A 15,486-nucleotide genomic window follows, 5' to 3' on the forward strand; every position below is an offset into this window, starting at 1 on the left:
CTTAGCTTATGCCAAGCTAATGTTCATGTATTATCCATTAAGATTTAGGTGGGTTAATCACTCTGTTTGGTTTAGGCAAAATCTTATTCAGAGGAGAAGCAGCACCCTTTCGGTTTGATTCATGCTTCCTGCTGCTTGTCAAATTGAGTTTGCTCAACTTATTCTGATATGCAAAATTGTCCCTTGATGAATTGAACCTGATCCGTTGATCTTAGCTCTTTGTGCTCTTCAAATCCCCTCTATATATGCGTTCATGTTTGGCATTGTATTTTTACCCCGTCTTTCGTTTGATTTGCAAAAGAAAAGCGTGCAGTTTTCCTTTGCACAGCCATTTCATCAAACTATTTTCGGTCATGCCGATTTGCCTGGAAAACTGCTAATTAGCCTTCATCTTAATTGTTACTCTCCTTTGTTTGTGGAAAACCGTGCATTTGTCCTCTGTTTGAAGTCTTGAGTGACATTTAGCATATGCACAATAAAACACATTTGTGAATAAGGTCGAGGATACTTCTTGTCGGAATAGACGAGACAATTCGATCCTTTTGTTTGACGTGATTCTTCTGGAATAACTTTGAAACCATATAGTACAAGGTCCTCGGTAGGCGATTGGACAAGATTTCTTTTGGGTAAAATTCATATGAGAAATACATCATAACCTTTATAATTCTCATCGAAGACTCCCCATTGTATGATTCAAATCAGTTTATAAAATCTCATAACTTATATTAAGTGTAACAAGTAAAGTTTTGTGTTATAATGTTTTTGGAATTTTTTATATTAAAAATGTATATGCACGTTGTGCATTGTATTGTTTATTTTGTGATATTTTTATACTAATTGGTACTTGAAATATTTCATATATAATGTTCTCTTATGTATTGCGTTATTTTACTATTATATTCGATATACTCTATACCGATTTATTTTTATTTTTCTACTTTTACATGTCATGGTAATTTCATTTTATAGCTTCGTATATGCTTAAGTTATATACAATTATTTAAAATGTATTATGTATATATTATTTTATTTTGAAAAAGAAGGAAATTATTATGTCTATGAGACCCACCCAAATTTTAGCACGACAATGACGTAATCTCTTGTCTTAATTGTATTGGTTACTTTGTTTTACCTTTAATGATGCATGACTTAATTTTACCTTTAATGATGGTTTACCTTTAATCAGGTTTACACATGGCATCTGCATTCATTTGATCCCGACTATATATTATGCGATATATTCTTTCACGTATGACGTAACCAAGCCATTCGATAAATCATTTTTCACGATCTACCATGTTCATTCGTGAAACGCAGTTCAACATGTTTGTAATCAAGCAATCACGAATCTTAAATACCCAGGGATATGCTGCTCAACAAATCAAGGGGACGAGTGTGGCTCGCTTTTGTGTCGATCGGAGAGATTGGGGAGGACCGGTCATTATGAAGCCCTACATCAGCTCAAGGCGGGAAAGTTCTCGATCCCGCCTTGCAAGCCGCGAAAGTAAAGCGGCGCCACTTCCCCGCTCCTCCCTCTTCCCCATCCTCGCACCGTAGTCGTTCTTGCTTTCTTGGTTCTTTTCCATCCTCCTCTAGGGTTAGGGTTCCTCTTGCGCGGGGGAAGGGACGGGGGTTCGCTGAATGTTAGAGCGCGATGGGCGTCAATAAGGTCACGGACGAAGGCATCGCGGTCGTCCGTTCGGTGGTGGGACAGGATTTCTCGGACATGGACATCATCCGTGCTCTCCACTTGGCCAACAACGACGTATCGGCCGCCATCAACATAATCTTCGACACCCCACGCATCCGCGTTACCCCCGGCGATGGAAGCGCCGGCGCCCGGAGAAGAAACCTCGATCCCCTCACTGTGGCTGATTCTCCTGCCGATCATGCGCCCGTCACTGCCGGTTCTCCCACTTCCGCGGAGAGTGATCTACCTGCGGAGCGGAACACTGACGGTGGGGTTGCTGCGGAATCGTCCGGTTCCAAAGAAAGTGATTGGTGGCTAGTAGGAAGCACTGAGCTTTCTGGGCTTTCCACCTGCAAGGGGAGGCGGATTAAGCCCGGGGACAAGGTGAACTTTTCCTTCCCGTTGGCAAATAAGGCGACTTCCCCTTCCACGGCCACCAGGTTTCCCGGTAGAGGGCGGTCGGTGGCTTCTTGTTCTGAGATAGTTCGCTTCTCTACTGAGGATCATGTAGAGGTCAATTCTACATCTCTAGTATTGTTCGTCGAGCAAAATCTATGCTGTACCGATCTTTTTCATATGTGAGATGATGGACATGTTTATTCATGCAGATTGGTCGCATCCCCAATGAATGGGCTCGCTGCCTTTTGCCTCTGGTGAGGACAAAGAAGATTAAAATTGAAGGTTTTTGTAAATCTGTGCCTGAAGTCCTTGGCATTATGGATACTATTCATTTATCTGTTAGGTATGATTTGAGCACCCAAGCTCTAGATCTAACATTCAATAAGAGTGGGTTCTTTTGTTAAATGGCTAAATCACTCCCACCCATTCATCTTGTTTTCATTTGTGGACTTTCTTATGTGTGTTATTGCCACCTAGGGTTCCTAATATATGTTTTTAAAATTTTGCTTGTGACAGTGTGTATATCAATAGCTCTATGATCCAGAAACATCAACAAACCACAGTGAGGTCCATAAATATTTCCACTGAGGAATCATCAGTTCATCCACTTCCATCCCTGTTCAGATTACTTGGTCTTACTCCTTTTAGAAAGGTGCCATTTTGTGCCTTTGGTTTGCTTCTATTATTGTGTGCAATTGCTTTTCTTGTTTAATTACATGGAAATCGTGAGTTATCTGTGTGTATTGTGTTTGTATAACAACTTAGTCAATTCTCACTGTTTTCATTCTTCCACTTTCATTTATAGGTTTTCTTGCATGTGATTGACTTATCTTTTTATGTATTAGTTGTTTTGCATCATTCTTTTGTTCCCTTATCTAAAGCTTCTTTAAGTATCAAAATTTTGAGCTTTTCTAGAATATATAGTTGGCATTACTTGCTGATGATTCAGGTGCTGGATCTGTATTTGTGCTTGTTGGCGTATCTGTTGCAGCATTAGTAGATCTAGGGTCTTGTAACTATTACACATAGTAAAGGGTAAGTGACTAAAGAACACACAAAGCAGAGCATACAAAGAAGTTATGTGGTCCGGCCTGTATCAGATAGCCACAACATAAACCAAGGAAGCTTCAAAAGATGTCGAGGAGTATATGAAATCGGTGCAGTGCATGTCACTGAGACAAGCTCTTGTAGATATATTATTTCACTGCCTCTTGGACGAACTTCAAACATGAGAACTTGTTATCTACAGTGAAATTTTTACTATACACAGTCAAGGTTCTACTAGAGAGGCCCCCTCTAGCATCCTGACTTAAACACTAGGTACCTTAAGAGGTAATGCTTATCCCTGCATCAGTACATGCGAAGATGGCTCTTGTTGCTTTTACCATATCTTGTTGGTGCTGATATGGCCTTGGTGAACTACTATTGTTCTCACTGGGGATTTGGCTTAAATTGGTGCAGTTTTATCTTCATGTGGAATCATAGATTGAAAGCATTTTTTCAAAGTAAATGGTTGAAAAGGAAGGCGAGCTTTAAGAAGACAAATGTTACATTTTTCATATGCTAAGTCTTGGAATTTCAGTTTCAATGAGGATCAGTAGCAAAATGGAGTGTTTACTAATGGCCTCAATAACACTGTTTTTTGCTTTCAATTGTTGAGGTTAATTTCTAACAAAGATAGCAACAAAAATCTCCATATAAGAAGATGTGACTTTCATCTCCAAGTAGTCAAGGTACCATATAGTGGAAATGCAGTGTATAAATGCATATGTGATTGCATATGTAGTTAATATCATAATAATACATACGAAATTATATAATCATATTAAATTCTAAATAGGTAAACATATGTTACAACGAATCTGAGAACTTATGAGATGATATTTGCTCATTTTAGATTGTTTTAGAAATGGATAAAGGTTTAATTGATGAAGTTGACATTATCATGAATCATGTGCTGTTATATTACACTGTTAGACTTATAGTAATGAGGAGACGGACTGAATAGGCTAGAGTATATTCGTTTTTACCTGAATTGCATATGCGGCTGGATATTCACATGTGTGCGTTGTCTGCATTATGAGACCATTTAAGCTTGGCATATGACAGGATCCTCTTATGCGGTCATGTAGATCAATTGTTGGAAGATGTGCCCCTCTCAACTTAAAATTGTTCATTAATAGTTGATGCTGTGCTCCATAAGTGAGAATTTGTGGTGTTCATACTATGGAAATGCTGCTAAATCATGTCACTATCCGCGAATTTTAGTTAGTGCAAAGTTGTCATGGTTTCCTTTGCAGGCAATTGATGTAGTCTGCAAATGGGTGAAAACATGCACCTATTTGTTAATGATGTATACCATACATCTCTGCAGAAGTTAAAAATAATATGTACCCTTATTAGGTTTTAATACGAAAACTTTCAAGCACACGATTTTTCATACACATCTGTGCTCACTGTGAAAGGTTTAAGATGTCTTTTTGGGGAGTAAATATGGTTCTATACAGGTATTTGCAATTTGTCGTATTACAATTTGTTCTTTCTTCTTTTTGATTGTCTTCTTTGTTTTTAATAAATAAGCAGGCTGAGTTCACTCCGGAGGATCTCTACACTAGGAAGCGGGCCATAGAATTCAAGGTAGACACCAAATTGCTTATTTTGGCCTATCTTTCTCATGCTACATTTTTGCTAATTTTAGGGCTTGAACAGGACAGGTCTGGAGTGTCTGCAGAAGTTTTACCTTCAGAAAAGTTGAGAAAATTATGTGTCAATGGGAGTAAAGTCGAAGATAATGAGGAGACTATCTCAGATACTGATATGGATAGTATTATAGGCATTGCAGATAGTTCTCAGTTAGAGGTAATTATGAGTGTTTGAATCCTTTCATTTGAATTCAAGTTTGCCTTGTTTACTGCTCTGTACTAATTGATGGGCCTTACTTTCGCCCCCTCTATTCTGTCATAGGAAATGACACCCCCTGACAGTCTGCAGTGCGAGTTACGTCCTTACCAAAAGCAAGCTCTTTATTGGATGGTACAGCTTGAAAAAGGAAGACGTTTTAAGGAGGCAGCAACCACACTACATCCATGTTGGAGTGCATATCATATTGCGGATAGGTATGTTGATCATGGAATTCATCTTTTACCTTTATAATATAAGAGAAATGTTGACTGTTCTTTGGTATCCCTAGGAGGGGATTTGTTGTTTATCTGAACACATTTTCTGGCGATGTAACACTTGAATTTCCAAGCACCTTGCATATGTCAAGAGGCGGGGTAATGATCTAATTTTACCAACATTAATCTTGATTTTCCAGCAAGTAGTTGTATTGACGTGTTTGCCTTTTTTAGATTTTGGCAGATGCAATGGGACTAGGGAAGACCATTATGACGATAGCCCTTCTCCTTGCCCATTCTGGTAAGGGAGGCTCGTCTTCTTCCACTTCAAGCCAGGATTCCCTTGATACAAATGAAGTCAATGACATGTCTGATCAATCTCCAATTACTTCGAATAAGTTAACAAGCATCACTGGATTCAGAAAGTTGTTTAAATCCAAGGCTTCACTTGTAGGAGGTGGTAATCTAATTGTGTGTCCTATGACATTACTAAGCCAGTGGAAGGTAAGTAAGACTGTCCATTCCATTTGAACATAACAGGACTATTACATATTATTATATTACTTGCTGTTGATGGAAGTGAAAGTCTCACTTTATGGAATGGCAGGTTGAACTTGAAACCCATACTCATCCAGGATCTCTTACTGTCTATGTTCACTATGGCCAAAGCCGAACAAAAGATGCAAAGTTTTTGGCACAAAATGATGTTGTTCTAACTACCTATGGTGTTTTGGCATCAGAATATTCAGCTGAAGTAATAGTAGTAGACCCGTTAGAGATTGACTTCTTTTGGCATGTTTTGCAGATTTACATTTCTACTAACTGTATCATCTGCCTGTAGAGTACTGAAGAAAATGGTGTGCTTTACTCAGTTAGGTGGTTCAGGGTTGTGCTTGATGAAGCTCATACTGTAAAATCATCTAAGAGCCAGGTCTCCATGGCTGCTGCATTTCTTAACGCTGACAGGAGGTGGTGTCTCACTGGCACACCTATTCAGGTGAACAAATACGAAGCTATGACATTACAGCATATGATCTGTGATTGTTTTTTTAATGTGATTTTTGACTACCTCCATTAATTATGCGTGGACTGATTGTCAATCTTTCCATCAGAGTAATATGTTGTAGATTTCAGTTGGTGGCTTACTTTCAATCTATGTTGCTTGTACTAACATTTCTAACATATGAACTCTCTTTTTGTTTGTATCTATTGATTTTTGGTTAAAAAATTTCTTTCAGATATTATGTTTAGAGTCAAAACAAAATTATGTTTCTTAATCGTTATGCTGTTGTAATTGCTGCTTCATCATCTTGGAACTAGAAAGTCATGCATCATTTACGTTGCTTTTGCAGATTATTAATTTTTATATACTCTATGGCAGAACAACTTAGAGGATGTATACAGTCTTCTGCGATTTCTGAGAGTGGAGCCATGGGGAAACTGGGGGCTGTAAGTTTTTCTTAGTCACGACATTACTGAGTTCCGATTACATAGTAAAGGGTCTCGGAGTGTTTTTATTTATTGATATTTGCCAATTTGTTTTCATATATAGGGTCTACAAATAATGGTAGACATTGTTTCCATCAAGGTTCGTCGTACCGTAGTATATCACTTAGTACAAACAGTATGTATCGGTTCGACAAGGGACCGGTATGGGTAGTATATTAGTACACCCCTATATATCATGTGTTAGTATATTTGATACGGCTCAGTACAGCTCGGTACATATCGTACCAACAATTGGTCAGTACACCGGTACAGACCGGTAAGGCGAACCATGGTTTTATATCATTTCTTTGTTAACTTCTTATTTTTTTGGTTACACTGCTTATTGCATTAGTTAAACAAGGCAGTTATCAGAAATAAAAGAATTGATAATTTAGCATAAATATTATGAAATTGGGCTTTGAAGCAATTCTTGGTGTCCAATGGACCAGTTGATGCAAAATGCCAGTATGTAGCTTTCATTTTTTCTCTCAGAAAAAATTGGTATAATCGATGTCAATCCCCCCTCCTGATTTTGGCAGCTTATTTGAGTTTGTTTAGTTTTTCGGAAGTAGTGTGGAGATAAAGCATCTTTAGCCGATTTGGAGGTTTTCGAGTGTTCCTAGGCAGCAAATAACTTGCACTAGTTGGCAGAACGTAAGTTACTTGGCCACAGTCTTTTATCTTACAAACCCACCTTGGTGTGCAGTCCGGTTAAAAGAACATAGTAGGGAAAGGTCTGATGCCCCTAGCACAGACAATTTCAGTCCAGGGTACTATCTTCTTTCATTATCAAATTAAAATATGCCGAGGACATGTATAAATCTCTGGGGCTTGTTAATATGAGCAGGTTTTTTTAATCAAGTATTTAAATGTTTCTTTGCTTTTCGCAGGTCCTTTCTCTCTTCTCCTGTTTTAGTCCTAATTCTTTTGTTTCACTTATATAGTTAGTCTTTTACTATCGCTCTTAATTTACTGATTCTTTGTTTTTTTAATAATAAATCTATTAAATGCAATGGGGGTTCATGTTATGTTGAAGTGCGTACCAACACTTCATCTTGCATATTTATGGCCGGTGCTGGCTGATACGGATTCTGTGCAGCATCTTGCCGGCACAGTTACGGAATGGGGAATGCCTAAATCATTAATTATTTTTACTGTTCAGCATTGTATTTTTTATTTGAGACTGGATTTAAACCCGTCATTGATTGATTCTTACTTGAAGGATTACAACAATTTTGGTCTCTGTGTATAATATCCTTTGTTTTCTCATTAGAATCAAGTTTATTTTGCTGTTGTTTCACCCTCTTGATTCTTTGCCTTGATCACAAGGATTTGGAAGTGAATTTCACATTGTCGATAAGGAGTTACAACAACTATGTTACTGTTTCATAGAAAGGTTTAACACTCTGAAGCTCAATTGGAACTTACAACTATGCTTTATGATGTTTTGTTGTGAAAGATACATGGCTAGCAGAAACTTCTCATATATCATAGGCTGGACGGTAAACTCCTATTAAGGAGGTGCAGATTTTTGGAAGTTGAGCTGCAGAGAATATGATATGCCTTGTCTTTGAGGCCTGATAGGTGTCGATATAATTTTAGTTTGGATGTACTGCTTTGCATCCTTTTTTGGTCCGTAAGATGTTGAAACACAGAAAAATCGAGCCTCTGACAGGAAGTCTCAACGGTTAGTACACATTTGATGACAATGCCAATAGGATGGTTGCAGAATGCCAAGCAAGGATTACTATATGGGAACTGTTGAAGAATTTGATATATCAGCTGTCTCTTCCTGGGATTGATCAGGTTTTGCAGGTTGTTTTCATTTGTAATGGATGGGTGATTTAAAAGGAAAGAAAGGGAACAAAAATTAAATGATGCGAAGGACTTCTAAGGGTAGATCATCATGCTCAATCATTGGATGTGCATATAAAGAATTGATAATTTTCTTATTTTAAAGTGAAAAAAGCTGTTCTGATAGATGATAAGTTAGAATAATATTGTCAACTTGTAAATACTCGTTCCTATGAAATGCTTTAGAATGTCGTGTCTGTTACAGAAACAGTTACCAAATAATGGTGAAGAACTCGGCATCACCAAAGAAATGGTTTTTCTAGTCTCTCAGAATGTTTGAATATATTATTATAAAGAATTTATTTCAAACTAAGAGCACCTTTTCATGAATTTGCTTGGTAAGACATAAAAAAGTATTCGGACATGTGGAGCTAGACAAAGAAACTCCAGATAATTGTTACTTGAAAAGCAAATCTAGAAATTTGAGTTTGACAGTCATAATCTTATGTTCATTATGGTTACCAAATTGCAATCCATTTTTCAACATTATTGAATAGTAAGTTAATGCCAAGAAACTCTTTAGTCAAGGATGCAAATTGACAGTTGATTTGGGAACAAGATTGTCATAAATGAATGATCCCAAATTTATTTGAATTAATTTGCTAGTTAGGAGATCGTCTTCGAAGAGCTTTATTTTCTTTTCACGAATATACATATTTTGATTATGTACTATTTTTACTAGTATTTTGCAATGATTCGATTTTTGTTTATTATGGGCATGGATGTTAATAATGAAATTGTCAGCATCTGTTCCGGTGGCCAACCATATTTGCTATGGTTCTTTTGTTTTCCTTGAAGTGATTATATTTGTAATTAGTTTTAGAATCTTGATTCTGTGTATTCATATTTTCTTTTTAACTTAAAGGTGGTATAAACTTATACAAAAGCCTTATGAGGAAGGTGATGAACGTGGATTAAAACTGGTGCAGTCCATTTTAAGGCCAATAATGTTAAGAAGGACAAAATCAAGCACAGATGCAGAAGGCAGGCTAGTTCATATGCTAAATCTATGAACCTTTCTTACGCAGTCTCACGGTCTTATTACCTGTAATTCTTGTCGCAGGCCAATTCTTGTGCTTCCTCCTGCACAAGTTGAAGTCCTTTACTGTGAGCTGTCAGCAGCTGAGAAGGACTTCTATGAGGCTCTTTTTAAGAGATCTAAGGTGCAACTATCATTTCGTTTTTTGCGCTTTAAATGCTTCTTGGTAAAGTCACTATAATGCAAATATTGACATCACTTTTGAGGATTTTGCCCAGGTAAAGTTTGATATGTTTGTGGAGCAAGGGCGGGTTCTTCACAATTATGCTTCAATTTTGGAGTTGCTTTTACGCCTTCGGCAGTGTTGCGACCATCCCTTCCTTGTCATGAGGTATAAATCTAAATGCATTAGTCATATAATATCTTACCTATTTCATCAATTTGTCTGGTTTGCTTTGAGTACTTAGATTTGCTTCATGCTGGTGATTCCCAAGCTTTAGAGTTTGATACCATCCTTTCCCCTTGAATGCACCTTGCAACCATTTTAAACTCCTCATTCGACCCTTTCTAATTCATAAAATACATTTCACCATCCAAGGAACTAACAGAAAACTTAGTTAAAGTTGCTAGAAGATAGTTGTATAATAATTAAATTATTATAGGTCAATATGAGTTGGATAAGTAAGGATATAAACCTAATCCACTTTATAGAACCCTTAGTTATCGAATTCTGGGTTTATCTGGACTAGATAAAGGATCAAAATACTATTAAAACTGATATATGCAGTCCCATATTATTGTTACATAATGCCTATATAAGCAATGCATGTGGAAGAGAGGAATATATAGACTGAGGGTGGACAAGTGGACCAGAATTATAACTTCATTTACCACACTAATGCGGTAGTGCAAGTCACCTGACAGATAAACAGTACATTAGGGAGAGGGGAATGTGTAGATGGAGGATAAACAAGTGGATCTGAATCGTACCATCATTTATGAAACACTACAAGTCACCTGATGGGTTAGTACCTGAGGCTATAAGCTAAGTTTTACAAGCAGAAGTAGCATTATTCGCTTTACTCTGCTGCTTTCCTTCTCATTGTTTCTGCCAATTTTGATGAAAAGCCTTGTTTGGTACTTGGTTTTATGGATTTGCCGTATCTGGTGTATGTCAGCCATTTGCCACATTGGGTGTATATCACGTGTATTTGCCGTGCAAATTTGCTTTTATGGTTTGGAAATAAAGATCTATATAATATATTAGTGAATTTGATTTATAACATCATTCTTAGCTTGCTTTAAATTCAGCAATGGGTCAATCAACATCGCAATTGTACGCACATAAAATGCACCAGGATGTTCATTTCCTTGTTAAAGTAGCAAAATAGTCAATGCTTGGTAACTGCATTATACACTTCATCTTTTAATTGGTTTATGAATTTGATACGTTTATTAAGCATTTAAACTCTAGTTAGTGAAGTAGATTTTTTTGTTTGTTAACCATCATGGACTGTTGTGAATGCCAATATGTAATACACATCGAAATCTGAAATTCATAAATTTGTTACATATGCAAATAATGCTCGCTAAGAATGATAGTTGCATGCTTGATCTTTTCTCTGTATTCTATGAGGCAATTTATGTGCAGGTTTCATTAAGTATTTATGATATATGCATCAATCTTTACTAGAGAAGTAAGTCGGATCTTCTGTTTTATGCCATTACACATTTACCTGAAGTAACAATTGAAAGATTCCTAGTTCATATGATTGTTGGTGTTCGGGTACTTGTTCTATGTACATGTATTTTTGTTTGTTCCTTTTATCTTGTATTTGTAATGTATTTTTATTTGTTCCTTTTATCGTGGTGGTCACCTTTGATTGTTATTGCACTGATTGTATGATCATTCGAACTGCTTTCCATCTGTTCATTAGCCTTTGATTGGTTATCCTTTCCAAAGTTCTTTGTTACTTGTGTCATAAAAAGAGACTTTATATTGCTTCTGTGATGAAACTCAGTCGAGGTGATACACAAGAGTTCTCAGACCTCAACAAACTTGCAAAACATTTTCTGAAAGGTGGTAAAGATGCTGGTAATGGAGATACCTGTGCTGTCCCTTCTAAGGCATACATTAAAGAGGTTGTGGAAGAGCTGCGTAAAGGAGAGGAAGGAGAGTGTCCAATTTGTATAGAAGCTTATGAAGATGCAGTATTGACACCATGTGCACACCGTTTATGCCGAGAGTGCCTCTTCGCTAGCTGGCGAAGTGCCTTGAGTGGTCTTTGTCCTGTTTGTAGGTATCTTCCGTAGCCCATGCTCTTGTATGTAGTAGTCAAAGGAACGCAATTATGACTTGCTCCTCAGCAACCTAGCCCAATAATATTGTTTACTATCTGTGGTGAATGCAGGAAAATTATAAATAAGCAGGATCTTATTACTGCTCCGACCGACCGTCGTTTTCGAATTGATGTTGAGAAGAACTGGGTTGAATCTTCAAAGGTTTCTGTTCTCCTTCAGGAATTAGACAAACTTCGCCCTTTAGGTGCCAAAAGTATCATATTTAGCCAATGGACTGGTTTTCTGGATCTTCTGGAAATACCGCTTTCTCGGTAATTTTCTTTACAATGAAGACTTTTTTCTGTTATTATTATTTTGTGAGGGTTGGTAAAATATAGTGAGAATTCAATGCATCTGGCTACCTGGTAGCGTCAGTAGATAATCATACTTCTTGCTCAAAAGACGATTGCAATCTGAAAAACATTGCTTGCCAAAGAAGTCTCACTTTCCGATCTGTGGGTTAATATTTCTGCTTGAACTCTTTCCTTTATATAATTTTTCTCCAATATCGTGCCATTTGTATGTTTATTGCTTGATACTGACATCATCAGTATGCCATGACATATCTTGCTGTGTTGGATTATGCTTACCCGCATCATGGTGAGCGGCAGATGACACTATATACTTATGTCATGTTCTATGCCCTGTAGCTATGATTTAGATACCAAAATGGATATTGAAGAATTAGTGTTTTTTGTATAGGTAACATATATGTCTTTAAAGTCAAGACGTGGTTGGCATTTGTGGCAAACACTTTTGCATACTTTGTGCCACCATTACATCTTAGCTATTCTCTCATTATATAATCCTATTGACTATATGCATGTTCATTTACGGTATTTTAACTTCAATTTTATTGGTTGTAGACACAATTTCTTGTTTGTTAGATTGGATGGGACCTTAAATCAACAGCAAAGGGAAAAAGTACTCAACAAGTTTGCTGAGAATACAAATATATTGGTCAGATACTTTCACTTTATTCATCATAATACTTTGTTAATTATTTCATGTGGTCATGCATTTGGAGTGACTTTGTTTATTACTACAGGTACTTCTAATGTCACTGAAGGCTGGTGGTGTTGGAATAAACCTTACGGCAGCAACTAATGCGTTTCTTATGGTATGGGAAGTCATCAATTTTCTAATGCAGAGATTAAATCTCATATTATAGAGAACTGCTATGAGTTTTGATGTGTCATCCTTTTTGGAGGTTACAGTTTCTTGAAAATGTTGTATATGTAATTATGTATCATGATGAAGGAACTCAGAAAGCCATGCATGATACTAGTCATCGCGACTATTAATTTTTTAGGTAATCACTCATCAGAAAGTCACAGAACATAAAAACGTCATTATGCTTCCGTTGGACTTAAGATATGTCGATGATAATGTATTTTTCATTGCTGTCAATAGAGATATTTGTTTCTGTTTATATAAGATAAATTTAATTATAATTCTAGGATAAAATGATTTGCTTTCTCATCAGAGTTGAGAGACAGAAAATCGGTAAAAAAAGGCTTCAAGTTAGTATCTCACTTCACCAAAGTGAGACTTTTAATTTTGATTTGAAGTATGCCAACACAGTGACTCATCGTGTCCTATCATAAATGAAATGATTGAGATGCTTTTTTTTTTTTCTGTATTCCTACAGTACTAGCAAGGTTTGCTTAAAGCTAGCTAGGCATGGTATGAGAAGACGATTAACTTTTCTAAATTTATTTAATATGCTTGCTATGTTTTTTGGTGAGTTTGACATTACCTCCTAATCTTTTTCCCTTAGGATCCCTGGTGGAACCCAGCTGTTGAAGAACAGGCTGTGATGCGAATACATCGCATTGGTCAAACCAAAAGTGTAGCCATCAAAAGATTCATTGTAAAGGTAGCAACGAACGTTCAATCATTCTGTTTCACTATTGGTGTTAGTTATTGGAAAAATACAAAGCTCTTTTACTTGAGTTGTTTGTTTATGTGAACTCCAACAGCCTTTCCAAACTTCCTGTCTGATAAGATTAGCATGTGCCATGCATCATGTCATTATTATGTTGTGATCATTTGTATTTGCATCATCATGACCTGTTGTTATTGCTGTGAGCATAAGCTATTTACAACATACAGATTGTTACGAACCTGAATTCATGTGGTAATGTTTGTCGTTGTCTTCTATTTTATAGGGGACCGTGGAAGAAAGAATGGAAATGGTACAGGCTCGAAAGCAGAGGATGATATCTGGAGCCCTAACAGACCATGAACTTCGCACTGCACGAATCGAAGAACTAAAGATGCTTTTTACTTGAAATTCTGCAAACGAAATGTGAGATGTTCTCACGTGCTTGAGCTACCTTTCGTAATATTCTCGTTTCCTCTGTTAGGCTGTTCGGGGGGACACTCTTAGGTATGCCTCTGTAAAATTATATCTTCTTTTTCTTATCATTATATATGTAAAGATTATGTTCTCTGATTTAGCTTCATGGTTTATGTACGTCTCAGTAAAATCGTGTCCTGCTCACAAGGGACCCACTCTCATTGTGGGCCCCGTTTGAACGGCCCCGATGCTTTAAGAGAAATGAGAATCTCTCTCGTGTTTGAAATCTTTGTAAATGCTCATATATGTAGCGTATAGTTGTCCAGATGTTGTGTTTTCCCCTGTCAGAATTCAAATCAATCAATACTAATAGTTAAACTCTCCTAGCGGTAGCGTTGTAGTGTTGCGTTTGAAGCCACGACGTGGTAAGCGTTCCACAACCTTCAGTCCTTTTCCAAAGCTATCTCCCAAGTCCCTGTCGCCTTCTTCCTCGGTTGCCGCCGATAAGACCTATTATCCATGCATCACCCCCACCACAACCATCGAGGGCTGCAGCGCGCTGCACACGAACGTCGTGACAGAGACGGCGAGATGCAGATAAGGGCGGTAAGCGGGGACGATGAAGGCAGGAAGAAGGTGGAGAGGGTGGAGGTGCCCAAAACCCGCCGCTCGGAGGCCGTGCGCTACATAGAGAAGAAGCTGGTGGACAAGGGCATCCAACGGATGGAGCGCCACCCCGTCAACGGCCTCGGTATCGGTCGCAGCCTGCCCAAGTCTGGTCACGACGGCAGGTACACCTGGGAGGGACTCGAAGACGTGGTGGAGAGCGAGGTCGACCCCGTGTCCCCAGCCATCGACGAGAAGGACCCCAACTACGTCGAAGAAGGCCAGGGGGATGCGAACCCCAGCGAGGTGGTTGTCGGAGAGGTGGAGGTGGCCAACATGGCGGAAGCCAAGGAAGGAGTCTCTAGGATTGAGGTTCTCCCGCCTCTCCAACCGAGCCATGATCCATCCGCTCTTTAATCTTCTTCTTCTTCTTCTTTTTCTTCCTTTGCTGTCCGAGTTTGCTGAGCCACAAAAAAATCAGTGTTATGTAGCAAGGGTTTGGGTTTGTCCGAGTACTCTTTTCGTTTCCTCGTCAGCCGAAAGTAAAGGAAAAGGAATGATTTGTCGGACAAACTATTATCTGTAAGCCATGAAATCAACTCTAAACTGGAATAAAAGGTAAATATAATCTGTAAGAGTTATAACTATGTTTAACATTGGTGTACTCTAACAAAGGCAAATGCCATCTCGAATGTTGTTTGAATCGCAAGTA

The 15,486-nt window shown here is 37.9% G+C and overlaps 2 protein-coding genes across 2 annotated transcripts; both read left to right on the plus strand.

Moving 5' to 3' along the window:
• Positions 1-1,349: 1,349 nt before the first annotated feature.
• LOC103988036 (DNA repair protein RAD5A) lies at positions 1,350-14,328 on the plus strand. The gene is made up of 20 exons (XM_065153080.1): positions 1,350-2,203; positions 2,299-2,432; positions 2,606-2,741; positions 4,673-4,726; positions 4,799-4,948; positions 5,054-5,205; positions 5,280-5,364; positions 5,440-5,709; positions 5,813-5,959; positions 6,047-6,202; positions 6,587-6,654; positions 9,413-9,535; positions 9,611-9,710; positions 9,805-9,917; positions 11,548-11,826; positions 11,938-12,138; positions 12,733-12,826; positions 12,915-12,986; positions 13,647-13,745; positions 14,038-14,328. Exons 1-20 carry the CDS (start codon positions 1,655-1,657, stop codon positions 14,158-14,160), a joined length of 3,105 nt encoding a protein of 1,034 aa, XP_065009152.1. The 5' UTR covers positions 1,350-1,654; the 3' UTR covers positions 14,161-14,328.
• A 224-nt stretch (positions 14,329-14,552) lies between these two features.
• Positions 14,553-15,240, plus strand: LOC135639355 (uncharacterized). The gene has a single exon (XM_065153081.1). It carries the CDS (start codon positions 14,688-14,690, stop codon positions 15,189-15,191), a length of 504 nt encoding a protein of 167 aa, XP_065009153.1. The 5' UTR covers positions 14,553-14,687; the 3' UTR covers positions 15,192-15,240.
• Positions 15,241-15,486: the final 246 nt, after the last annotated feature.

This window comes from Musa acuminata, chromosome BXJ3-6, assembly GCF_036884655.1.
Source record: "Musa acuminata AAA Group cultivar baxijiao chromosome BXJ3-6, Cavendish_Baxijiao_AAA, whole genome shotgun sequence".
Classification (NCBI taxonomy): Eukaryota; Viridiplantae; Streptophyta; class Magnoliopsida; order Zingiberales; family Musaceae; genus Musa; species Musa acuminata.

What these genes read in the sequence shown, in the direction of transcription:
- LOC103988036 (XM_065153080.1), top strand. Translation starts at nt 1,655, where the DNA reads ATGGGCGTCAATAAGGTCACGGACGAAGGCATCGCGGTCGTCCGTTCG. An exon ending in ACTATTCATTTATCTGTTAG is followed by an intron (nt 2,433 to 2,605) that starts GTATGATTTGAG and finishes TGCTTGTGACAG; the next exon opens with TGTGTATATCAATAGCTCTA. An exon ending in TGCATATGTCAAGAGGCGGG is followed by an intron (nt 5,365 to 5,439) that starts GTAATGATCTAA and finishes TGCCTTTTTTAG; the next exon opens with ATTTTGGCAGATGCAATGGG.
- LOC135639355 (XM_065153081.1), top strand. Translation starts at nt 14,688, where the DNA reads ATGCATCACCCCCACCACAACCATCGAGGGCTGCAGCGCGCTGCACAC.